The sequence below is a fragment of the Nicotiana tabacum genome, chromosome 11 (genome assembly GCF_000715075.1).
Source record: "Nicotiana tabacum cultivar K326 chromosome 11, ASM71507v2, whole genome shotgun sequence".
Classification (NCBI taxonomy): domain Eukaryota; kingdom Viridiplantae; phylum Streptophyta; class Magnoliopsida; order Solanales; family Solanaceae; genus Nicotiana; species Nicotiana tabacum.
This window is the reverse complement of record NC_134090.1, coordinates 113989257-114014706: the sequence shown is the minus strand read 5'-3', so window position 1 is coordinate 114014706 and position 25450 is coordinate 113989257. Positions and strand designations below refer to the sequence as shown.

The 25450-nt window shown below is 39.3% G+C and overlaps 1 protein-coding gene across 6 annotated transcripts; it reads left to right on the top strand.

Moving 5' to 3' along the window:
• LOC107788264 (uncharacterized) lies at positions 1 to 25450 on the top strand. Of its 6 annotated transcripts, XM_016609940.2 has the most exons (22): positions 2 to 1048; positions 2003 to 2118; positions 3621 to 3829; positions 6261 to 6380; positions 6543 to 6671; positions 6751 to 6876; positions 8112 to 8167; positions 8248 to 8347; positions 8477 to 8594; positions 8783 to 8992; positions 9496 to 9823; positions 10388 to 10481; positions 20374 to 20482; positions 21034 to 21305; positions 21430 to 21557; positions 21773 to 22007; positions 22967 to 23155; positions 23299 to 23585; positions 23658 to 23841; positions 23935 to 24177; positions 24871 to 24959; positions 25053 to 25450. In XM_016609940.2, the coding sequence occupies exons 1-22, from the start codon at positions 216 to 218 to the stop codon at positions 25198 to 25200; spliced, it is 4323 nt and encodes a 1440-aa protein (XP_016465426.2). In that variant the 5' UTR covers positions 2 to 215; the 3' UTR covers positions 25201 to 25450. The 6 variants fall into 6 exon arrangements, with proteins under 6 accessions (XP_075081500.1, XP_016465426.2, XP_075081501.1 ...); XM_075225399.1 differs by lacking the exon at positions 22967 to 23155 and having other exon boundaries at positions 1 to 1048; XM_075225400.1 differs by lacking the exon at positions 3621 to 3829 and having other exon boundaries at positions 909 to 1048.

Below are 25450 nucleotides of genomic sequence, written 5' to 3'. Positions count from 1 at the left end.
GAGAAACAAAATGGAAAACGCAGCAGGTGTCAGCCTGTCTTTTTCAGTTTTTCTCTCTCCCCCGAACTCCTCGCCTTCTCTTTTCTCTCCCCTCCACCTCTCCTCGCATTCCCATTTCAATACTTTCAATCAAGTTCTGCTTCCATATTTCACTGCAATATTCATTTCTTTCCCAATTCTTGTTCTATTTCTCTTATATCTGATGAGTTTTTCTCATGGCCGTTCCATTAATTCACTTTTTCATCTTCCACGTTTTCGTTTACGTTAATTTTCATACCCTTTGCTTCGTTTCAGCATCACTTTCTGATTTCTCAATTCTCGATTACAACAACAATTTCGATTCCGATCCATTGAACGGCGACTACGCACCTCCATCGCCACCGCCCCCCTCTCCACCACCCCACCCGCCCTCTCTCACTTGCGACGAACTCCGCGGCACCGGGTCACTAAACACAACGTGCGAGCTGAATTACAACGTGAATTTCACGCGTGACGTGTACATTGAAGGAACCGGGAACTTATTCATTCTTCAAGGCGTCGTCCTCAGTTGCCCGGTTCCCGGTTGCTCCGTTACGATTAACATAACAGGTCATTTGAAGCTTAACGGTAACGCAAGAATTATTGGCGGCTCGGTTTATATAGTGGCAGGAAATGCGAGTTTAATTAGCCTGTCGGTTATAAACGTTACCGGGTTGGCTGGTGACCCGCCAGAGCAATCAAGTGGGACACCTAAGGATTACCAGGGTGGTGGTGGAGGTCATGGGGGTAGAGGGGCGAGTTGTGTAATGGATAATAAGAAGCTTCCAGAAGATGTATGGGGAGGAGATACCTATTCTTGGAAGTCATTGGAACAACCTTTTAGCTATGGAAGTAAAGGGCAGAGTACTAATAAGGACGATGATTATGGAGGGAATGGGGGTGGGAAGATATGGTTGGAGGTGATGGATGTTTTGGATGCGCGGGGAACTCTTTTGGCTGATGGTGGGGATGGTGGAATCAAAGGAGGTGGTGGTTCTGGTGGCAGTATTTACATCAAGTCCAAGAAAATGTAACGTAATACTAACTTCTCTTGTATTTTTTTTTTTTGACTTACATACACCGATGTTATAAAAATGTATTTTGTTTTTTAAATAACCTGATAGCGTAAAAGTTGTCTTTACTTGCATGCACCTTATAGACCACCAAGTTTGTCTTAAGAAGGTATACCTGTTTTCCCCAACATAAATGTTGTCCCTATGTCCTTCCTTTGACAAATGATTCTAGCTGTAGACTCTAGTAATAGAGACTTTCATCACCAACTGCTAGGTTGGAGGTTGAGTTGCGTAGAGAGGGAGTTGTAAAGTGAAGGTTCAATTACATTAGTAGGATTATAAACTGAAACGTCTCCCCTTAAGTTTCACCTTAAGGGGGTCATACTTCCCTTCACCTAAATTGGAGCTTAAATCAGAGTTATTCTCAGAAGATGTGGAAGGCCACCTTTTGGACAGGATATTGTGACATACACAGAGGTTTATAAATATTTTAAGCTACTTCACTGATTCTCTTAAGGTGTTGGAATAATTTGACATAACATAAAGTTGCAAAATCCCGAGTTTGACTATTATGCCACCCATCAACAAAATATTTTCGCATGTCTGGCCCAAGAAAAGATTTAGTAAGACTTGAACAAATAACCAATCGCCAACAATTTAAGCTTTAGATGAGGCGGTTCGCAAGAATTCAACAAAAGAAAACTCATCATCAAGCGATTACATGAGTACCTTTTTTTTATTATACTCTTAGAAATCACACTATAGTGTCCATTGTAAGCTTTTCTACTTTCAGCCAATCTTTACAGTGGTTGCCTGATTTAAATTCTAGTGCAGATTGTCATTCTTTTATGATGAGGTCTTCCTATATGCTACATTTCGGTACTGGTTAGGTCATGCAATATCTGATGAGTGATGACATATCTTTATAAGGTAGAATCATTTATTCAAAGCTGATGTTTCTTTCTGAGCAGGACAGGAGGCGGCAAAATAAGTGCTTCTGGTGGCAATGGATTTGCTGGAGGAGGTGGTGGAAGAGTTTCTGTTGAAATCTTTAGCAGGCATGATGACTCCGTGTTCTTGGTTCATGGTATGGCCAATAACAAAGAAAATTATTACTTCTCTTTTGCTTCCTAAGAGTTTGTGAGGATTTTTCTGTGTTTGAGCACCATCTTCGATTTGAGAATAGGGGTTTTAGAGCATTATAATATTGTGAATCGTCAACTGAGTATAGGGTTGTAGAGAATTAGTAATATTTTGCCAACTTGTTTGTCAAATCAATTATGCAGAGAGATGCAGAACTCATGCATATCTCCTATTGGACCAATTATGAATGTGAAGGAAAGACTACATAATCGAGGTTTTAAGTCTTTGCTAAATGGAATGTAGAAGCAAATTTCCTACCCATGTTGGATGGTGAGGATTTCCAATAATAGAAACGCAATCTCAGCGCCACACTCTATCTGCTCTTCTGCCATACTAAGCTATAGAGATTTCCAGTCGCTGTAGGTCAGTCCAGTGTTTAACAGTTGATGCAGTTAGAAAGTTATCTGCAATTTTTTTTTGAAGAGTCCACAGAATAGCTCTTCCGGATGTGTTATTTACTAGGTTAAGTGTGTTTCAAAAGCTACACTTGAATAATTTGTTATTATTTTTCCAACGTTGGCACGACCAAATCAGGGAAGTTCCATCAATAAGCATTTTCGGATCTTCCATCTATGTACATCCTTTCCCTGCCAATTTCAGGACTACGTGACGGCCTGTTTCTGTTCTTCTCTTATTCTTGTTTCTCTTTTTCCCCCACGATGTAGACTAGAGTTTTTATTTTGTATGACTTAAGTGTTCTATTGTACTGACAAGTATCTTCTACTAACTCTTCTTAAAGAATTAGCTGATGAAATGACCTTATGGCATGTCTCATATCACAAGTTTGTTACTTCATTAACAGTTATTGTTTTTTCTATAATAATAATCAACTTTCATGCGAGTCCACTTCACTTTCTACGTGGTCTTTTATTTTTCTTCTTTTTTCTATCAAATTATTCCAAGATGTTTTTTTAAAAACCCTCTCTGAATTATATTATGCGCAATAGTTGGTCTTTCAAGGGGTAAGACGTGGCTATCATTACCTTGTGACTAAGTAAAAATAGAAAATGTGAGCATTTCAGAACAATTGTCTTCCCAAGAGGTATATCTTGCAAATGTAGTTCTGTCAATCTTGCTCTGCTCATCGGGAAGATCTTGAAATATCTTCTTTTCCTTTCCATGTCTCCCAACACTTCATGAGAAAACAACAATTTTCTCTCTGTTTGTTATACATCAATCAGGACCTTCTCCATCTGTACACGACTAGTGACTTCAATACTCGAAACTCACCAAAGTTCTGTATTTGGTAAAGAATAGTAGAGACATGCATTGCACCATTGATAAAGTTGACAACTTCATCAGGACTCTGCTCGACTTAAAATGATAATTTATATTGTATGTCACATTTGGAATTTTGGACCACGGAATCTTTGTTTCCCTATCTGTAATTGATTATGTGGTATTGTGGGTAGAGTGTCAGTGCCTTTCTTTTTTATTGTTTGACAGGGGGAAGAAGTTTTGGCTGTCCCACAAATGCAGGTGCTGCGGGGACATTCTATGATGCTGTTCCTCGAAGACTCGTTGTTAACAATCACAACTTGTCAACAGATACTGATACACTTCTCTTTGAGTTTCCTAATCACCCTCTTTGGACAAACGTCTATATTCAAGATCATGCACGGGCTACTGTTCCTCTACTTTGGAGTCGTCTGCAGGTCAATCATATCCTTTTGTCTTGTGAATCAGTGCTTCTAACTACAACATAATTGGATGTCTTTCCTCTATGTCAGAACTAATTTGAGATTTGCCAGATGTTGAGGCAGTTGATTGACTGTCCATTGACCACATTATATTTTTTCATTGAAAACCTTGCTCGAGTAACTTGGGCATGATGGGATGTCGTTTTAGTAGCAAATCCCCAAGGAAGCAATGTATGTGTAAAAATCAATTGAAGAAAATGTTGGCTCTAAATGGAACTGTTAAATAGATAAAACCAAATAAAGAAAGGGCAAAAGGCCAAAATTGTCCCTATACTTTGGATAATTAGTCACGTTTATACCCGTTTCTACTTTCCGTCTAAAATTGTCCCTACCATTAGCAAAGTAGATAAAATCACCCCAACCCTAACGGATTTCCAACGTGGCAATGGGACCCCTCACTTAAACTGCCAACTGGGCAATTATCAACCCTAACGGTTGAAAAAATAATAATGTACTCAATTTACTTAACTGGGCAATTATCAACCCTAATGGATTTCTTCTCTTTCTATGACTGTCATGTGGCTTAATTTTAGTTTTTAATTCTTAATCCAAACTCTTTAACCCTCCTACGAGCATCTTCCTTATTTTTACCACAAATCAGTTATCTCCCTTCCTCCATAGAAGACTTCCCTTTCCGTTCATCACTGCTATAGTTGGTTTCTCTTACCCTACCATTCTACCCTCCCCTTTCCCTTATCATCCACGCCTTTTCTCTTCCTCCTCTATCGCCATTATTATCGTTGCTGCCAAATAAACCTTAACTCCTACTGTGAAGAATCAATTAACAAATTCAGATTTAAATAAAACTAAGCAAGAATCTAGAAAATGGAGAAATCTAATAGCTTGGAATGTAATTTCCATTGCCCTATCTTCTATTTCAAAAAAGCAGCGGCCATTGTAGGCGATGTTCGAACCTTTCTCTTCCATTAATTTAACTTTTTTACAAACCCAACAAATTCTTGAACATTTAAGACAAAGTTACTTTAAACTAACAACTTGTTTGGATGGTCGTTACCTATTGTATTGTATCGTATTGTTACTTTAAATACGATGTTTGTTTTGGTTGTTATTTAAATTTTATTGTATCGTATCGTTAAATCCGTCGTTACGTAATGACGAAATGTGCCATTTTATGTAACAACCGATTTGGTGTGGTTGCGTCGTTATCTTGTCTTTTTCTCTCATCTCACCCTTCACTATTATTAAATTATTTTATTTTATCATTTACCTTACTTTTTATATAATAAATTTACCCTGTATCATAATTTTTCTTTATAAGTATTGCAAATTTATTCTTCATATCGCTAGTGCAAGATATCTTGAAACAACCGCAAACAATACAATCTATCCAAACATTGTACTCATCAAACAATACAGTACAATACAATACGATACATTATGAAACGATGTGTAACAACTATCCAAACAAGCTGTAACAAATCCAACAAAGTATTGAATAAGTTTCTTTCTTTTTTACTATTTCTTACTTGAGCAATGTTGAGCTAAAATTTCCATAGTCTAACTTATGGGTTCTAAGAAAGAGGAGAGGTGGCCACTAGCCATTAATGGGCACGGGTCTTTGGGTCAAAGAAAAGGGCACGAGCCTTTGAAATTTGGGTTGATAAATTGCCCAGTTGGCAGTTTAAGTGACGGGTCCCATTGCCACGTTGGAAATTCGTTAGGGTTGGGGGTGATTTTATCTACTTTGTTAACGGTAGGGACAATTTTAGACCGAAAGTAGAAATGGGTATAAACATGACTAATTATCCAAAGTACATGGACAAATTTGGCCTTTTTCCCATAAAGAAAACCCATTGATAGAAGGGGAGCCTTGGAGCAACAGTAAAGTTGTCTCCGTATGATCTATAGGTTACGGGTTCGAGCCGTGGAATCAGCCATTGATGCTTGCATCAGGGTAGGCTGCCTACATCACACCCCTTGGGGTGCAGCCCTTCTCTGGACCCTGCGTGAACGCGGGATGCTTCGTGCACCGGGCTGCCGTTTATTTTCAATGAAGAAAACCCAAAGGTGGGTTCATTTTATCAGCAGCAGTTTTTTAAAACCCCTCCCAATTTGCGTAGAATTGATATGAATATCTGGAAGTAGAATAAAAATCACACTAGTGTTGCCACTTCTCCCTCCTCCTTGCATGTTTCTATAGTACTCCCTTTTGTCTTTGTTGCTGTTTTTTCCATTTTATGCCTTTCTGGTTCGTTAGGCATGTATCATAGTCTAGGATCAGAAACCTAAGTTCATAAAGTGAAAGTTGTGTCTGCTATCTTGGTTTGGCTTCCCTCCACCTTCATACATATAGATTTAAGTGTTAGTCGTAGTTGGTGGTGCTCTAAGTTGATATTCGGAAATTAATATGCTATTTGTCGTTTAGGTTCGAGGACAACTTAGTTTATCGCATGGTGCCATTTTGTCCTTTGGGCTTGTACATTATGCCTTATCGGAGTTTGAATTATTGGCGGAAGAGCTCTTGATGAGTGACTCAGTAATTAAGGCAAGTATGTTCTCTAGTGTTTGACCCTCCTCTTTCTATTCCAGTAAAAAAGGAGGCACACTCCCAAAATTTTCTTTTTAATTGCTCTTTTTCTTTTCAATATACTTCTAGAATTCCTCATTTGTTGGGTGTTATATTTAATAAATTCTTACGAATTTCTAGATCTATGGGTCTTTGCGAATGTCTGTCAAAATCCACTTGATGTTGAACTCAAAGGTGCTTATAGATGGTGATGGCGATGCAATTGTTGCAACATCTTTACTTGACGTGAGCAATTTAGTGGTGCTAAAGGTAACTCATTTTACCTTGCTGCTATGGTTTTGGTTATATTTTCGTCGTTCATTACCCATCAAAACATATTGGTTTTTAGGGATCCTCTGTGATACAGTCGAATGCGAATTTGGGAGTTCATGGACAAGGTTCCCTGAACTTAACTGGACCTGGAGATCTTATTGAAGCGCAACATTTGGTTTTGTCCCTGTTCTACAGCATAAATGTAAGGTTTTCTACTTAATACTTGCACTTTTTAAGCTCAACATCTGCTTTTGTCTTGTTCTGACAAATACAAGTTTATACTATCCTCATGTAAATCTTCTGGCTGGTTTTGTCAATCAGATCTTGGTATTATACTTTCTCTCAAACTAGCTGAAATCAGGATATTTAGCAAATTATAAAATGTTTTTAACATTTAATGATTTCTGAAACTATTAGTAGTGTACTATGTAAGAAAAGCAATATCTATAATGTTCTATGTGTGGATTGGAGCATGAATAAAAGCTGGATTCTGCATCTTGAGTTGTCGCCTCAGAAATTTTTCTGTTTCGATGATAAAAGAGACAGGTCTACTTATGTGAGATTCACAAGCATAGGAAGCCCCTAACCCTAATAAAGGAGGAGGGCTGCAGAAGATTATGGTCGTAAAAATAGTGTGCAACTATGATGAATAATTGATGCAGAAAATTTATATAGCCGGCTCTAATTAATATAGGATTGAGGAATAGTTGATTGATTGATTCACTGATGATAAAAGAAGCATTTTTAAATTGGAAACTTGATAATAAAAGAAACATATGTAAAAAAGATCATTATGTGATTAAAAATAGATGGGATGGTGGTTACAGAAGAATAATATCTATAGTACCTCTGCATATCTATAGCTAAGAATTTTTTAAATATATGAATACCTATATTACAGAGAATCCAAAATTAATCTGTAGCAAACTAATCTTAGAATCTTACCAATATTCAAATTTTATGAGGTTTGAGTTGAAGCAGCGGCATAGGCATCATTTTTTTTTCTCTATCTGGAATATAAATATTAATACTTTTTGATAAGATAGGATTTTGATACGTATGAGTAGGATAAAAATAGTAGGAATATAATACCTGTTAAGGCTAAAACATGATGTTCTTTCATGTGGTTGGACGAGGCGCAAAGCATTCTACCTTTGTGGGGATTATTATGGTTCATCAGACACCCACTTTGTACTCTGTTTGGCTTGATCTTCTAATTTCAAACATCGTGTAAAGGGCTTATGTCTTTACGAGGAGTATGAACTCAGGTTTTTAAATTTGTATGGTAATTTGTAATTCCCTGCCTTAATCTTTCATCTTCGGGTCTTGATGCTAATTTTGAAGATTCTTTTTTGCTTATGAAACTTGAACCTAATACATTATAGGTAACGATTTCTGAGCATGCTAATGACAGTATTTTCCTGTTTCTATTTGAAGGTTGGACCTGGGTCTGTTTTGCGTGGTCCCCTTCAAAATGCAGGTGTTAATCACACGTAAGGCACGACTATCTACAGCTAGTTCTTTTTGCTGGATTTGCTGATCTTTTTTAAAAAGATATTATTGCCAATGGCAGGAAACCAAGACTTTTTTGTGGAAGTGCAGATTGCCCAATCGAATTGATATATCCCCCTGAAGACTGCAATGTGAATGCCTCACTATCTTTTACTCTTCAGGTATTTGTGCTAATCGCATCCATCACTCAAGGGTTATCTCTTCCATCTTTATTCCTATAATTGTTTCAGTAGGTTGTGTCGTTGAGTTTGCTCTGTATTCTAGATGATTTGAACAAAAAAATCATTTAGGTATGCCGCGTTGAAGATGTTTTTGTCGAGGGCGTCTTAGAAGGGTCTGTTGTTCATTTCCATTTGGTTAGAACAGTTACTGTAAAACCTACCGGGTCAATAAGTGCGTCTGGGCTAGGTATGCTTTTTCCTTTTCCTTCCATTCATGTTTGTTATCTTTGCCCTTCTTGTAAGCTTTCATATTGCTTTTGAACAAGAAAATATTTCGGTATGTTACTGGAACTTATAAGAACACAATTTTCTCTCAGTTACCTTTCTAATCTTATAGTCCATATCCAGAGCTAAATGAAGCTTTTTTATACAAAGGTTGCACTGGAGGGTTGGGCAGTGGTGTGCTCTTACCTAACGGCCTAAGCAGTGGTGCCGGACATGGTGGAAGGGGTGGTGATGCATATTATAACGGCAGCTATATAAGTGGTGGTATTTCATATGGTGACGCAGGTTTGCCTTGTGAACTTGGTAGCGGAAGTGGTAACCATAGTTTCTCTAGTTCAACTGCAGGCGGTGGCATAATTGGTGAGCGTTTAGAATTATCACATTAATCTCTTTGTTTGTTTACTTAAATTATCCTTCGGTTTTTATGCTTAGACCACCCAAACCAACCTGCAAAAAAACAGATCTCAAATATAAATCCATTGGGCCAAAGTATCTTATGCTATTTGAGCTATCTCCTATATAAAAACAAAGTCACTCACATAGAACATATGTTCTTTTATACATGGTGACAGATTACACATTTTACCATCCTGGATCTTCATGTTTTATTCAAATTTTGACATTGAAGGGAAGCTTATACATACACAAATCTTGCAGTTGAGCAGTGGTCAAATTTCAAATCTTTCATATTTAATTGAAATAGTCTTGCTTATTTGCTGTGAAATGTGGATTCATCTGTACTACAATGCAGTGCTCATAATTCTCATTGCTTTTTCTTGATAATCCTTGCATAATGAACATTGCCTCCTTCGAAACTTGCTTTGAGTAGAGAGTAATTGTTTGTGATGTCTCTCCTGAAACAGTAATGGGTTCATTGGAGCATTCATTGTCAAGGTTGTCTGTCTATGGTTCAATACAAGCCGATGGAGAAAGCTTTGGCAAGTACAGTAAAGAGGAAGATAGCAGGGTTCTTTCAAACATAGGTCCTGGTGGTGGATCTGGTGGAACAATTCTTCTTTTTGTTCAGTCTTTGGCCCTTGGTGATTCTTCTAGTATATCAACTATTGGAGGGCATGGTAGTCCTAATGGTGGTGGTGGCGGTGGTGGAAGGATTCACTTTCATTGGTCGGGCATTCCTATTGGAGATGAATACCTGCCTATAACAAGTGTAAAAGGGACCATCAATGTTGGGTTCGTATCTAATCTAGTGTACATATTCATTGAGTAGCTATAATTTACTTGCTGGGTAAGTTAGTTTTGTGAAATATTAAGTAATAAAGAGAAGTTATGCAGTATCTAAAATTGTGTAGTTTCTTTGGACCCCGTAACCTTGATTCTGTTGGGCTGTGACCTAGGCACTTGAAGGATAAAAGTGATGATATATACAAAGTTGAAGTGTTTCTACCAACCTGTGAGTAGGTATTCATCATAGGGCTGTGAGTATTGCATGTGAGAGGATGCCTATAGCTAGTCTGAATTTTACACTGTTTCTCTACTTTGTCTGAAGCACATTTCTATAGGTCCATCCAGAAAACTGCCATTTCATTTGCATTATCTATATTGATCCAGATAATGTGCATCCTAACAGGGTAAGACTGCTTTTCTCAACTGTAAATGGGAGGAGTTTCAATCATGTTGTCTCTGAATTAAAGAACGGACCTGAGATCTAGCTCCTATACCATTAACCTTTTGTCGTCTATTTACTTTCAATCCTTATTGGATCTTGTTGTTCATTCTCTGATAATGGAACTGCAGGGGTGGAATTGGTAGAGGTCTGGGACGAGATGGAGAAAATGGAACTCTTAGTGGCAAACCTTGCCCAAAGGGACTTTATGGGATATTCTGTCAGGTAACATGCAATTTCTATTTATGGTTGAAATTACTTGTTTTGGGGCCTGAAGAATTCGTAGCTTTTGTCTCCTATGGATCAGCAAGGCTATAGACAACCATATATGCTTTGACATTGCATTTTGTAGACCAAAATGACTTATGCAAGTGTTTTTTTTTTTTTTGACAATCCACTAGGCAAGCGCCTAGGGCTAGTTTTTATTAATAAAAGAAAAGAAAAATACAACAATTGGGAAAAGTACAAATAAGGGGGACAATAGCACCGGTCTTGTTACCCATATGCCTTGGCTATATAATCACTCCTCTGCGCCTCACATTGCCTTATGATGGAAGCCTCATATAGAGAATTCATGGTGTAGCTGCCGGCAAAGTCTCACGAGGGCATATAATCTCATAGCCGTGTGGATATTTTTCCAGAGGCATCGGACCAAGACAACACAAACCGGGCTAAACCTTACGTTACTAATCCTATTGAGGCTTTAAAGAGCCCCGCGTACTAGCAAGCATGTAAAAAATAGGAACTTGAAAGTACCAAGTATTCTATGATCGCCATAGAGTTTATAACACACTCTATGACGCTATTACAAGTGATGATGCTTTGAAAATGATAAACTAAAACAATATAGAAATTAGAGTCTTGCCCCTCATTTATCAAACTTGTGAGTTCTTCAATTTGAACTTCCTTAAAATCCTCTTTCTTCATTTCTTCTCGGATCTATTGGACCTCGTAGATGTGGAGGTTGCAACCCCTTTTTGCTTTGCAGCTCTCATTGGGAGTTGCCTGAGTGTTATTTCTTGAGTGACCTTCTTTTTTTCACTATGGTTAGGAGAGATATCACCAATTGTAGCCGCCTCTTCCGGACAAGGTTCAATCAATTCATCTTCATTTGCTTCGTCGGAAATGGCAACACGTAAGTTGGCCTCAAGTTTTTGATAAGCTTCTTCTTGTATAACCATCCACAATGGTTCACGCCTCTTCAATCTCTTTGCACTACATGGTTCATGTCTCTTTGCCACTGAAACTTTCAGCTTTTGTGAAGTTGTTTTTGAGCCAGCTGAGTATGCACATCTATGAGGTTTAGGACTGTCCAAAACATCCAATAATGCCCGGTCATGGTTTGAAATCTCCAAGTCTACTGCTGCATCGCTTGAATTGACTGCATTGTGATGTTGTTTAAGTTGTCCTGCATTTGGATGCAACAGTGCATCACCTTGTGTGCCTGTAGGCTGGTGTTGCTGCGCAGGAGATTGACCAACAGCAGAAGCATCTTCTTGACGATGCTGTTGCTGCCCAGATTTACATGTACTGACTTTTTGTACGCTGGTAGTAACAATTGCCCGATAACTGTCCGCTGAATCGGCGTGATTATCTTTCTCCATTTCAAACTGATCTGCCCAGCTTTTGGATACTACAGAAGATTTCATGGAAACATCCTGTAGAAAATGTGCTGGGTGCACTGAGTCTTCTGAAAGAGTAACTGTATCGTTGGAGGGAATGTGTTTGTCTGCCTGCTGCAGCTTACTCTTTTTTTGGAGTTAGTTTTTTGTCTGCTTGCTGCAGCTTCCTATCTTCAGTGTCAATGTTTGTTTTTTTCAGTTGTACTTCCTTGTTGGCAGCAGTAGCTTTAAAAGCTACTTGAACCTGTTCCTTTGCCTGTTCAAATACAGATTCAGTTATCCGAATATTCCCCTGCCCCTCTGAGTGTGCAAATTCTGTAGTTGTGTGCAATGGAACGGTAGCTGCACTTGTATCCTTGGAAGCTTCAGTAGGTGAGTTCAACTGAGTTGTAGCAGCTTTGCCATCGAAATCACATGCAGTTTTTCCTTTGGGAAGTATCTGCCCAGCTTGCACAGCATTAGCTACAAGGGCTGCTCGTTTTTCAGCGAAATCAACAAGTGCAGCAGTATTTTTATCAACTCCAGCACCCTGACTTTCCCCCTCTTTAGCCACAACAACTTTAGCCATAACACCTTCCTGACCATGTCCAAAATTAGGTTGATCTCCTTCTGCCATAACATCCTTTGCATTGGAGATATGTGCAGTAGCCCCAGAATTTTGGACAACACCTGTTACTGCCATTTTCTCCAATGGTTCATGTGAGAAGGCACGAGAGAAAATATGATATATTGATATTGTTTGTGATGCAATACAAGAGGTGCTATTTATAGCTACTCTATACAAAGGGGATACTACTCCTATTCCAATGTGGGACAATTACATAGCTATCTCTAACACTCCCCTCAAGCCGGAGCATATAAATTATATGTACCGAGCTTGTTACATATATAATCAATGCGAGGACTAGTGAGGGACTTAGTGAAAATATCTGCAAGTTGATCATTCGATCTCCCAAACTTCGTAGTAATATCTCCTGAGAGTATCTTTTCTTTGACGAAGTGACAATCAATCTCAATGTGTTTAGTTCTCTCATGAAACACCGGATTTGATGCAATATGAAGTGCAGCTTGATTATCGCACACAAGTTCCATCCGACTGATTTCACCAAATTTCAACTCCTTGAGCAATTGTTTGGTCCAGACTAGTTCACATGTTGCCATAGCCATTGCTCGGTATTCTGCTTCTGCACTAGACCGAACAACTACATTCTGTTTCTTACTTTTCCAGGACACCAAATTTCCTCCTACTAAAACACAATATCCAGACGTAGAACGTCTATCAGAAGGTGATCCTGCCCAATCAGCATCCGAGTACCCAACGATCTGCTCATGACCTCGATCCTCAAACAGTAATCCTTTACCTGGAGCCGATTTTATATACCGGATAATGCGGACAACTGCATCCCAATGACTATCACAGGGAGAATTCATAAACTGACTTACAACACTCACAGGATAAGAAATGTCGGGCCTAGTCACTGTGAGATAATTTAATTTACCAACCAGCCGCCTATAGCTTGCAGGATCGCTAAGCGGCTCCCCCTGTCCAGGCAGAAGTTTAGAATTCGGATCCATCGGCGTGTCAACAGGTCTGCAACCTGTCATTCCTGTTTCCTCGAGAATGTCTAACACATATTTCCTTTGAGAAATAACAATACCTGAGCTAGATTGAGCAACCTCAATACCTAGAAAGTACTTCAATCTGCCTAGATCCTTAGTTTGAAAGTGCTGGAAGAGATGCTGCTTCAGATTAGTAATACCATCCTGATCATTGCCCGTAATAACAATATCATCAACATAGACTACCAGATAAATACATAGACTTGAAACAGAGTGACAATAAAACACAAAGTGATCAGCTTCACTACGAGTCATGCCAAACTCCTGGATAACCGTGCTGAACTTACCAAACCAGGCTCGAGGAGACTGCTTTAGACCATAAAGTGACCGACGCAAGCGACATACAAGGCCACGAGACTCCCCCTGAGCAATAAAACCAGGTGGTTGCTCCATATAAACCTCATCCTCAAGATCACCATGAAGAAAGGCATTCTTAATGTCCAACTGATAGAGGGGCCAATGACGAACTGCAGCCATGGATAGAAAAAGGCGAACTGATGCCACTTTAGCCACTGGAGAGAAGGTATCACTGTAATCTAGCCCAAATATTTGAGTGTATCCTTTGGCAACAAGACGTGCCTTAAGTCGATCAATCTGGCCATCGGGACCAACTTTGACTGCATAAACCCAACGACAACCAACGGTAGATTTACCTGAAGGAAGAGGAACAAGCTCCCATGTACCACTTGTATGTAAAGCAGACATCTCGTCACTCATAGCCTGTCACCATCCTGGATGAGACAATGCTTCACCTGTAGACTTAGGGATGGAAACCGAGGACAATGAAGATATAAAAGCATAATGGGGAGATGACAGACGATGATAACTCAAACCAACATAATGAGGATTAGGGTTTAGTGTGGTCCGTATACCTTTTCGAAGTGCAATCGGTGTACTAGGAGCAGGATCCGCAGTAGGAGCCGTGTCAGGTGCAGGACGAGAACCAGATGGGCCTGATGTAGGGCGCGAACGACGATGATAAGTCAAGAGTGGTGTTCCTGTGGCTGGGGAACTAGGAGGGATAACACTGGACTCCTCAAAAGTTGGTATGGGTGAAACCTCTGTGGTTGAAGGTGGAGGAGGATTACTAAACTCCTCAAAAGTCGGTATAGGTAAGACCTCAGATATGTCATGGTGGTCAGCAGAAGTGACATCAGTTGTGAAGAAAGGTTTAGACTCGAAAAATATGACGTCAGCTGACATAAGGTACCTATGAAGATCAGGTGAATAACAACGATATCCCTTCTGAACACGAGAATAACCAAGGAAGACACACTTGAGAGCACGAGGAGCTAACTTATCTTTCCCCGGGGCTGAGTTATGAACAAAACATGTGCTCCCAAAAACCCGAGGTGGAAGAGGGTATAAGGCTGACTGGGGAAACAATATTGAATGTGGAATCTGACCCTTGATGGGAGATGAAGGCATCCTATTAATCAAATAACAAGCTGTGAGAACTGCATCGCCCCAAAAACGCAGCGGAACACGAGACTCAATTAGAAGTGTGCGAGCAGTCTCAATAAGGTGCCTATTCTTTCTTTCTGCAACCCCATTTTGCTGAGGGGTATAAGGACAAGATGTCTGATGAATAATTCCATGAGAAGACATAAACTGCTGAAACTGAGAAGATACATATTCTAAGGCATTATCACTGCGAAAAATGCGGATAGAGACACCAAATTGGTTTTTGATTTCAGCACAAAAACTCTGGAATATAGAGAATAGCTCAGAACAATCTTTCATTAAGAAAAGCCAAGTACATCTTGAGTAATCATCAATAAAGCTAACAAAATAACGAAATCCCAAGGTTGAACTGACTCTACTAGGACCCCATATATCAGAATGAACCAAGGAGAAAACAGACTCTGCATGACTCTCAACACTACGCGTAAAGGAAGCTCGGGTATGTTTCCCAAGCTGACACGACTCACAATCTAATCTAGACAAACTGGATAAACTAGGCACCATCTTTTGAAGTTTGGATAAACTCGGATGTCCTAAACGTCTGTGGATTAGATCTGGAGGATATGTAACTAGACATGTTGTGGAAGGACTGAGCGAGTTAAGGTAGTAAAGACCTTCTGATTCACGACCTGTACCAATTGTCCGTCCCGTACTGCGGTCCTGCATAATAAAAGAATCATCAATAAAATATATACCACAATTGAGGGCACGAGTCAAACGACTAACAGATGCAAGACTAAAAGGACAACCAGGAACATAAAGAACGGAATCTAGGGTGATAGAAGACAATGAGTTGGCTTGTCCAACTCCTTGTGCCTTAGTTTGACATCCATTGGCTAAAGTAACAGTAGGAAGAGACTGTGAATATACAATATTCGACAAAAGTGATTTATTACCAGAGATATGATCAGAAGCGCCTGAGTCCATGACCCATGGTCCAAGAGTACTAGACTGGGAAACACAAGCAAAAGAATTACCAGCAATAGGAGTGTCAGTCTGGGCAACTGAGGCTACTTGTGGAGATGTTTGCTTACTTGCTCGATACTGAAGGAGCTCATTATATTCTTCTTTAGATACAGAAAAGCCCTGGTTACCTGTAGTCTCGCTCTGAGCAACGTAGGCATTTTTGGGTGGACGACCATTTAAGGAATAACACATTTCGCGAGTGTGTCCAAGTTTGTGACAATAAGAACACTTGGGTCTAGATCTCCCAAAACGACCGCCTCCTCGTCTATTCTCCATAGCTTGAGATGCCCAAACATCCACTGTCTGGGATGCAAGAACAGAGGAATCAAGTATCTGGGATGAAATTACTGGGTGACTTGGTGTTGCAGCAAAGCGAAGTAATCGAGAAAATAATTCATCAACTGTAGGGACAGTCGGACTCGCCAAAATATGGTCTCGTACTGAATCAATATCATGAGGAAGTCCAGCGAGTGTAAGAACTAGAAACATTTTCTGTTGCTGTTTTTGTTGTTTTGACACACTAGCAGAAACTGGCATCAATGTCTCAAATTCCTCCATGACTGCCTGTACCTGACCCAAGTAAGTAGACATATCTAATTCTTGCTTCTTTAAGTTTGTCATCCGTGATATCACATCATAGAAGCGAGATATATCATTAGTGTATAACGTACGAGCCTTTGCCCAAACCAAATAAGATGTCTGGAATGGCCGAAACAAAGGCATCAACTTAGAATCAATAGAACGCCACAAGATGCTACATAATTGAGCATCAATTTTTGCCCAAAGCGCTATCGCCTTTTCATCTCCTTCGCTAGACTGTTTAATCAGATGATCTTGCACACCTTGACCTTTACACCACAACTCGACAGATGAAGCCCAAGCTAAGTAGTTTGAACCTCCCATTAAAGGTTTCGAGGTAATCATAACATTAGAGTTTCCAGAACTCATGCTTTTAGACCCAAAAACATCAATTCCCAAAGACATCTTGTAAATTATTACCAAATAAGAGAAATAATCAATTGTAATCCACTGAAAATAGAGTAAGGAACACTGAACCAGAATAGTAAACTACTGTAGCAGTTGGAAAGTTACTGTTGCAGCCGGAAAATATTCAAAGTGGTCGGAATGAAATAAAAACAGTAGGGGTAAGATCGGAATTACCAGAAGACCCAACTGTTCTGAAGGAACTTTTTCAAAAAATGGCCGGAAGTCAACTTTTTGAAATCACTATTCACGCCGGAAAAATAAAAAAGTGGTCGGAATTTGGTGTAACCTGGATGGGTAGGCTCGGAATTGCAAGGGAAACAATCTGTCCTGAAGAGTCGTCGCCAAAAAATGGCCGGAAGGTGGCCCACGCAACGTTGGAACTTCGCCGGAAAATTTTCTTTGGACAGTTACAGTACCGCCGGAGATTTTCACTGGGATTTGATCGCCGGACAGTGACTACTCTTGTGGTAGTGTTGGATTTTGTGCACAACACTGACCGAGACAAAGCAGACGCAAAACAACTTTGAAAGTCGCCAGAAAAAAAGGGTTCCGGTGACTGATTTTACTTCCCGGAATCGCTGGAATTTATGCACAACGATAAATCTCTCACGATAGCTCTGATACCATGTGAGAAAGCACGAGAGAAAATATGATGTATTGATATTATTTGTGATGCAATACAAGAGGTGCTATTTATAGCTACTCTATACAAAGGGGATACTACTCCTATTCCAATGTGGGACAATTACATAGCTATCTCTAACAGTTCAACATGTGTAATAGCTCGGTTACCTGTTGCTTGCAATGCAGCATTAGTCTCCAACTTTGCTTCTTGACAATCACCATCTGGACATGCTATATTTTTTACCATACTTGTATCATGTTCCTTCGAGGCCTTATCAATTGCATCAGTAATAGGTCGACAACCTCCCGCAACTGTCACCAAAGGATCAAAAGCTGCTTGATCAACAGTAGGAGTCAATGCAATAGTAGTTTTCCAAGCTCCACGATTGGATTGCAAAACTCTAGCTGAATTTTCCATTTTCTCAAACCTAGATGCTGTAGCATTTTCCTTCTCTAAATCCTCAACACTTTCATGTTCATGTCCCTCGCCATTCACAGTAACAACTTCATAACCTACTGCATTATGAGGTTGTTTAGTTGTAGCAATACGAGGTCGATCACCTTCTGCTGTAGTCACAATAACACTGCCATTACCTCGTTCATTCAACACCTTATTTCCTGCTTCTATAACCGTAACTTGAGACATCCTAGCTAAGGCGCGATCTACAGGGACAATATTAACAGTATTGTTGTAAATCTGTGTACCAGTAGGAATGTTAGCATCAATTAAAATTGCTTTTGGTCCAGTTGTTGTTGCTGCCTCAACTTCACCTTGTAAAGTTAATAGCTGCTGCTGCCCACTATCATTCAAATTACTGCTATTCCCTCTATCATTCAACACCCTATTTCTTGCATCTACAGCCATAGCTTGAGACATCCTAGCTAAAGCACGATTGACAGGAACAGTAGCAGCATTCTTTGATATAACTGAGTTGTTGAAAATCTGCTGCTGCCCACAATTTCTGGTATCTTCTGTATTTAACTCCATTATTTGGCCAGCTCTTTTTGCATTGAGATAGTCTCTAGCATCACCTCGAAGTTTTTCAATAACTGGACCAGCTGCCTCGACCAAAACAAGACCACCTTGAGACACAACCTCTGTTGCTTCGTCTGCCATCACCTCTGTTCCAGCTTGTTCTTTCATAATTCGACACACCTTGTCATCATGTCCTTGATGCTTGCAATAAGTGCAATACTTTGGAAGGTTGTCATACACTACCTCCTGGTAATGCACGATTATTTTACCCGAAATTCTGTCCATAATCTGAAGCTTAACCTTCTTAGGATGTTTGTCGAGCAAATCAAGAATCACCTTGACCCTAGCAGCACTAGGTCGTGTTCTTTCTTGCGTCGCCTTATCCACAACAAGAGCCTTACCAACAGCTGAAGCAATAGACAGTAACGACCTCTTAGCGAAGAAGTTAGGCGGCAAACCTGGAAAAGAGATCCACACGACTGCCATGGACGTTTCCTCCTACGGATTGAATCCTAGCGTCCATGGGAATGTTCTGAAAAAGAATTCATCACCTTTTTCCTTGACATAACCAGTTGATCTTGATAAAAACAGAACATAATCACTGTAAAGATCAAATTTGATCAATAAGTGACGAAAATCCAGCAGCCCAATATTGCAGCGACCTTGAACATCGAATTGCGACGAAAATATTTTTCGAAATTCCTGTAGCTTAGATTTTCCATATGAGAACTTCATTACAACCGCTTGATGCAGTCCTTCTTCTCTTGTAAACTCATTAACTTCATCAATGGTGAATTCTATTGTAGGTTCTCCATGATCGAGTTTAACAGGGAACAACTCTATTTTTGACGAAACTGTGGCAGCTTGTTTTGGATGAAGTTGCTCAGCATAAGTTTGTTTTGGATTAGGATTTGAATTCATCTCTCCCACAGCCAAAGGCTGGGGAGAGGACGATGCATCCATGGTTCTTCAGCACTCCATCAAAATGACAGAAAACGCGAAGAAAACAGAAGAAGCAGCGATGTAAATCTGGAAGACTGGACGCTACAGTAACGCTCGATTTAAAATCAAGATTTGTTACAGATGGCTATGGATTTGAGGATGAAACCAACTTGGGATTGTTTTCAAAGAGAAGGGGGTTCTTTTGAGACTAATCTTGTGACGTTACCTTGCCGGACGCCGGAGTTATGAGGCGTGAATAGTGACGGCGGCACTATTCACAGAAATCCTAGAGAGAAGAAGAACCCCTTAACTGTACTTTTTGAATCTAGGGTTTTTCATTATGCAAGTGTTTTATCTTCTTCTTTTTTTTTTTGTGTGTGTGTGTGTTTTATCAACTTCTAGGTCTAAAAACTTTTCTGGTTCATACGTTAACATCTTCTATTGTTGTTGTTACTATCTATTGTCTCTTCTCGTCTTCATGAGCCGAGAGTCTATCGGAAACAACCTCTCTACTCCTCCGGTGTAGGGGTAAGGTCTGCGTACACACTACCCTCCCCAGACCCACTTGTGGAATTTTACTGGGTTGTTGTTGTACTTTCACCTCTTCTATATCTCTAGAAACCTCACCTCAGAGTTAATTTTATTGCGATCTTATCTTTCAGTTACCCAATGAAAAATATCATGCATGTTAACCCTATTTGCATGTTGGCTCAGCTTGTTTCGCATCAAAAGGTTTGATCAGGCTTACATTGTTTTTACTTCTCTCTCTCTCTCTCTCTGGTTTAACGTAGACTCTTGTCAGCTCATTCAATGTGTGCTGTCCATGATTTTGGACCATCTTCTAATCTGTATCCTTAAGAACATGAAATCTATGTTAAACCTATCCGTTTTTAACTATGTGGATGAAATAATGCAGGAATGCCCTATTGGTACTTATAAGAATGTAAGTGGATCTGATAGATCCCTCTGTGTTAAATGCCCATCTCATGAGCTTCCTCATCGGGCTTTATATATTGCTATACGAGGTATGTTCAGTCTTTATTATGGTTAAGTGGTGATTTCATTTCCTGCAATTTTTGCCAACTTATTTCGGTTTTGATTGTTCGGTCATATTCACATTTTTCTTACTGGTAGATTCTCTTGGGAATCCAACTGATTCAGAATTAAGGCTTTTTTGATTGATAGGAAATGTATATGTTGGTAATTGAATTGGTGAAATATGATTGTTCTAATTGAATGATTGACCCCAAAATAGCATATCCTAATTATAAGAAAGTCCATAGAGGTTACAATTGCAAAATTTTCACCCCACAAATTTCTATTTGTTCGAGTATGTACATAAATTGTAAAATGATCCCAGTAATAAATGCCAAGTCTTTTGGGTCCCAATCCCAGTATGACCCCCACGCTTCATTAGCCCATACTTCTTCGGAACGGATTCCTATGATTAAAAAAGTAAATCCTAAACTCATAACGCGATAGCTCCATTAAGCGTTACTTTAGAATATAATTTGTAAGAACTTTAATTGTTCTATTTTTATTATCTGAACTTTTTGATGGCGCTTTAACAATGCAGGTGGTGTCACTGATACTCCATGTCCGTACAAGTGCATTTCTGATAGATATCACATGCCACGGTGTTATACAGCACTCGAAGAGTTGATTTACACCTTTGGTGGACCATGGTTATTTGGTTGCCTTCTTTTCAGTCTCCTCATCCTTCTAGCTCTTGTTCTTAGTGTGGCCCGGATAAAATTTGTCAGTGCCGATGAATTGCCTGGTCCAGTGGCAGCACGCCGAGGATCTCCAATTGATCGTTCTTTCCCATTTCTAGAGTCATTAAATGAGGTCCTCCTATCCACCTATATTTCTATCATTTCTTTTTTCAGCTACCATTCAACCAAGATTTACGCTTGGAATATTAGAAATTTCCTCTTTATGGGTAGTCTGATTTTCATGTGTGTTACTTTAGGTGCTGGAGACAAGTAGAACTGAAGAATCGCAAACCCACGTGCATAGAATGTACCTTTTGGGGAACAACACTTTTAGTGAACCTTGGCATCTCCCTCATTCTCCTCCTAAAGCAGTAACAGAAATTGTGTATGTTTTCCCTCTTCTTCTATTAGACTAAAGGTTTGCTTATGCATTTCATGCAGGAACACTCAAATTGGTTCCTCATTAATATTAGTTGTTTAAGAACATATTTGCAGGCACTGTTATATGTTAATGTCTGTGTTTGTAGTTTCTTTTCATCCAAATGTTTTTGATAATTTTGTAACATTCAATAACAGTATCAAATTGTTAAACATATTCAGATATGAAGACGCATTCAACAGATTTGTAGATGAGATAAATGATTTGGCCTCATATCAGTGGTGGGAAGGATCAGTTTATGGCATACTTTGCGCTTTTTCATACCCACTTGCATGGTCATGGCTGCAGTGGCGCCGGAAGAAGAAAATACAGCGTCTGCGTGAATTTGTTCGTTCTGAATATGATCACGCGTGCTTGCGTTCTTGCCGCTCACGTGCACTCTATGAAGGGCTCAAGGTCTATTTCATTAACCTTTTACCACATTATCATCCTCCCAAAAATTGTACAAGCTTGTCGAATAATCTGGTATTCGGTTAGAAAATGCCATTAAATGGATGTAGTAAGAGAGTTCTGAAATGCCAGTTAAGATATTTTGTATGATATTCCGTGCAGAGCTATTTGCAACTAGCCAATTAAGAAGTCTAAGATGTACTAGCACTGCATCTTTGATGCAGTCGTCGATCCTCTGGAGAGGTCACAATTGCCGCGAGGGAAGATATTACTGACAAGGAAGTTTTTTTTGTTTTGCTAGTAATATTTTTGTTCTGCTTTCAAATGCCCTTTTTGGTTTAGAACATAGCCGGATAATCGAAATGGGATCAGTTGGCCTGAACCCTACTTCTCTTTCACTGCTCGGGTTATCCCTTGATATGTGTTGCATGTACAAATGTCTGACCAACAAGAAAATATGTTTTTGAGTTAATAAACTTTAAGGAAATTCATATGGCTGACTCCAGCTTGCTTGGGGTTGAGGCTTAGTTGTTGTTGTTTAAGGAGATGCTATTCTATATTGCGTAACTACAAGTCTACTACCATGTAATGAGACACAGCCTTATCTGTATCTAGCTTGGTAATTGATGGTTTTGCTTCTGGATAGCTGCATTTGAATGATTGAATGATGGAAATGAAAGTCAGTAAGTTGAGTTTCTGGATGTGATTTATTTTCATCTGAACTCCACCAACCTTTAGAGATATGCTTGTGGTATGTATTAGCTTGTCTATGAAGCACAAGCACATAGTTGCAGTTTTGGAGTTGTAAAGATTGCCTCCGACTTACAAGTAGTTACAGCACTTAAGATTTAGTTTGGTGCTGTTGGTTCGACTTGATATTAGGTGCAACTTTTTTATGTCAGTTTTTGCTTCATTCTTGTGGATTTTACTGCCATTGATGTTGATCATCATCAATTCTAGTGTAGGTAGCTGCAACTTCAGATCTGATGCTCGCATATGTGGACTTTTACCTTGGGGGAGATGAGAAAAGAGATGACCTTCCTCCTCGTCTCCATCAGAGGTTACCAATGTCTATACTTTTCGGAGGAGATGGATCTTACATGGCTCCTTTCTCTCTTCAAAGTGATAATATCCTGACCAGCATCATGAGTCAGGTTTCTATTTATTGCTAAGTAGATGACTGTTCAGGATTTTGTGAGGATTAAGTCATTTCTTTTAGCAATTCCGCTTCCCCTTCCCTTTTGTTAGAAGAATTTGTTAGATAATTTATTGTTCTTCTCTTTATTTGCCATTGCAGTCAGTGCCACCTACAATCTGGTACAGATTAGTTGCCGGTCTAAATGCTCAACTTCGTTTAGTTCGCCGTGGACATCTAAGGGCCAATTTTCATCCAGTTATTAGCTGGCTTGAGACTCATGCTAATCCCTCTTTACATGCCCATGGCTTACGAGTTTATCTTGCTCGCTTTCAACCTTCAGCCAGTGGTTATAACCAGTTTGGACTGCTTGTATGCACCGTTGAAAATGAACCAGTGATGCCATCGGAAGGCCAGAACAGATCTTTATTGCCCGAGAAGCACCCATGGTAATGATTTGCATGTTGCGTTATTTTTTGCTTCGATCTATTCTAGAGTTCATTCTCTTTCTTTGGATGCAGTACACCTGCTAATCGTTGGAGAAAGGCATTTGATCTTGTTAGAGTCAATGAACATGTGGCGATGCAGAAAAGATTACCTGGAGAAATTTTAAATGACAAGAACTTACAGGCTCTTAAAGACCAATTGACTTTTTGCTATCCTTTCTATTATATAATTCGTAACACAAGACCAGTTGGTCATCAGGTAATGTTTGATCTCAACTGCTTTTGCTGCTCTTCTTTGTTGATCTGTCAGCCTTACAAATTGCTCACAGATGCATGTTCTATATTCTTGCAGGATGTTATTGGTTTGGTCATCTCAATACTCCTATTAGGAGATTTTAGTCTAGTCTTGCTCACCTTGCTACAGCTGTATTCAATCTCAATGCTAGATGTGTTTTTCTTTTTGTCTATTCTTCCCCTTGGTATACTTCTTCCATTTCCAGCTGGAATCAATGCTTTATTTAGTCATGGACCTACCCGATCAGCAGTTCCTGCCCGTGTCTATGCTATGTGGAATATCATTTCAACAATTAATGTTGTAAGTAGCCACGGACCTTATGCACGCCTTTTTACTTTTTGCCTCTGTGCCACCACTTAAGATGACAAAATGCTCCTTGTTCTTAAGCTTCCATACATCGTGTTCCTTACCCTTTTTTTCTCTTTTGCCTAGATTACCTCGATAAATAATTGATATTCCATGCTACAGCTATGCCTTCATTTGATTGGTATTTGTGCAGACATTGCTATTTGTTTAGAATAGAAAAGCAATGCGTTTTAACAGTTTCTGATTCCAACGTTAACTCCCCACCCTTTCCTCCTTTTCTTAGCAACGGATTTTTCTTCCAAATGAATAGCAAAGTAAATGAAGAATTTCTTACATCAAAAGTCCAGTTTATAAGTATGAACCCTATGATTACTGAAGTTCCAAATCCCATGAAGTCAAGTGGGTTTCGATTTTATCCATTGTAAGAGTTCAAGGATCATCCATATCACAAATAATTAACAATATAATTATCTAACTTGCTGGTTATGTGAACGATATTAGTCCCTTTAATCATAGCTCTGGGTGAGTCTAATAGGCATTTCATTATACTAAGAATTCTTCAAGATACACCTTCTCATTGTTAATTCAATTGTATGGCTTGAACAGCTTGCTTAATAATGATAGTTTTCACTCGGTATGATACTTCATTTTCTGAGCAGTTCTTTCTTCTCGAAATATTTGCAACAGGTAGTAGCTTTCATTTGTGGATTTGTTCATTTTCATAGCCAATCCTCCACGAAAAGACACCCAAACTTTCAGTCCTGGAATTTTAGCATGTAAGGAGCTTCAAGTCACCCTGAGGCAAAATTTAATTATATCTTGTGGTTGCTGTTACTAATATGGGAACGCGGTTGTGTTTGTGGGTGCAGGGACGATAGTGGTTGGTGGATGCTGCCTACTGGACTTCTCCTATTTAAAGTTGCTCAAGCAAAGCTTATCAATTATCATGTAGCCAATCTTGAGATTCAAGATCGCACACTGTACAGTAACGACCCTGATGTTTTCTGGAGGTCATGAAAGAAAACAAGCTTTCTTTGTCATTCTTTTATTTGTTATAATCATTGTGTATAATTTTGAAGAGAGAGGTCAACTGAGTATAGGATAATACGAGGGTGTTTGGTGTGTCTTGAAGTAGATGAAACCATGTTACTGACTCTTTTGAAGGTGTAACAAACTCCTTCAACTGTGCAGAAACTTCCCCTAAAAGTTGAATTTTATGTATACTTGGAATATTGTTTTTCTTATTGTTGGAACTTTGTGTACTGCA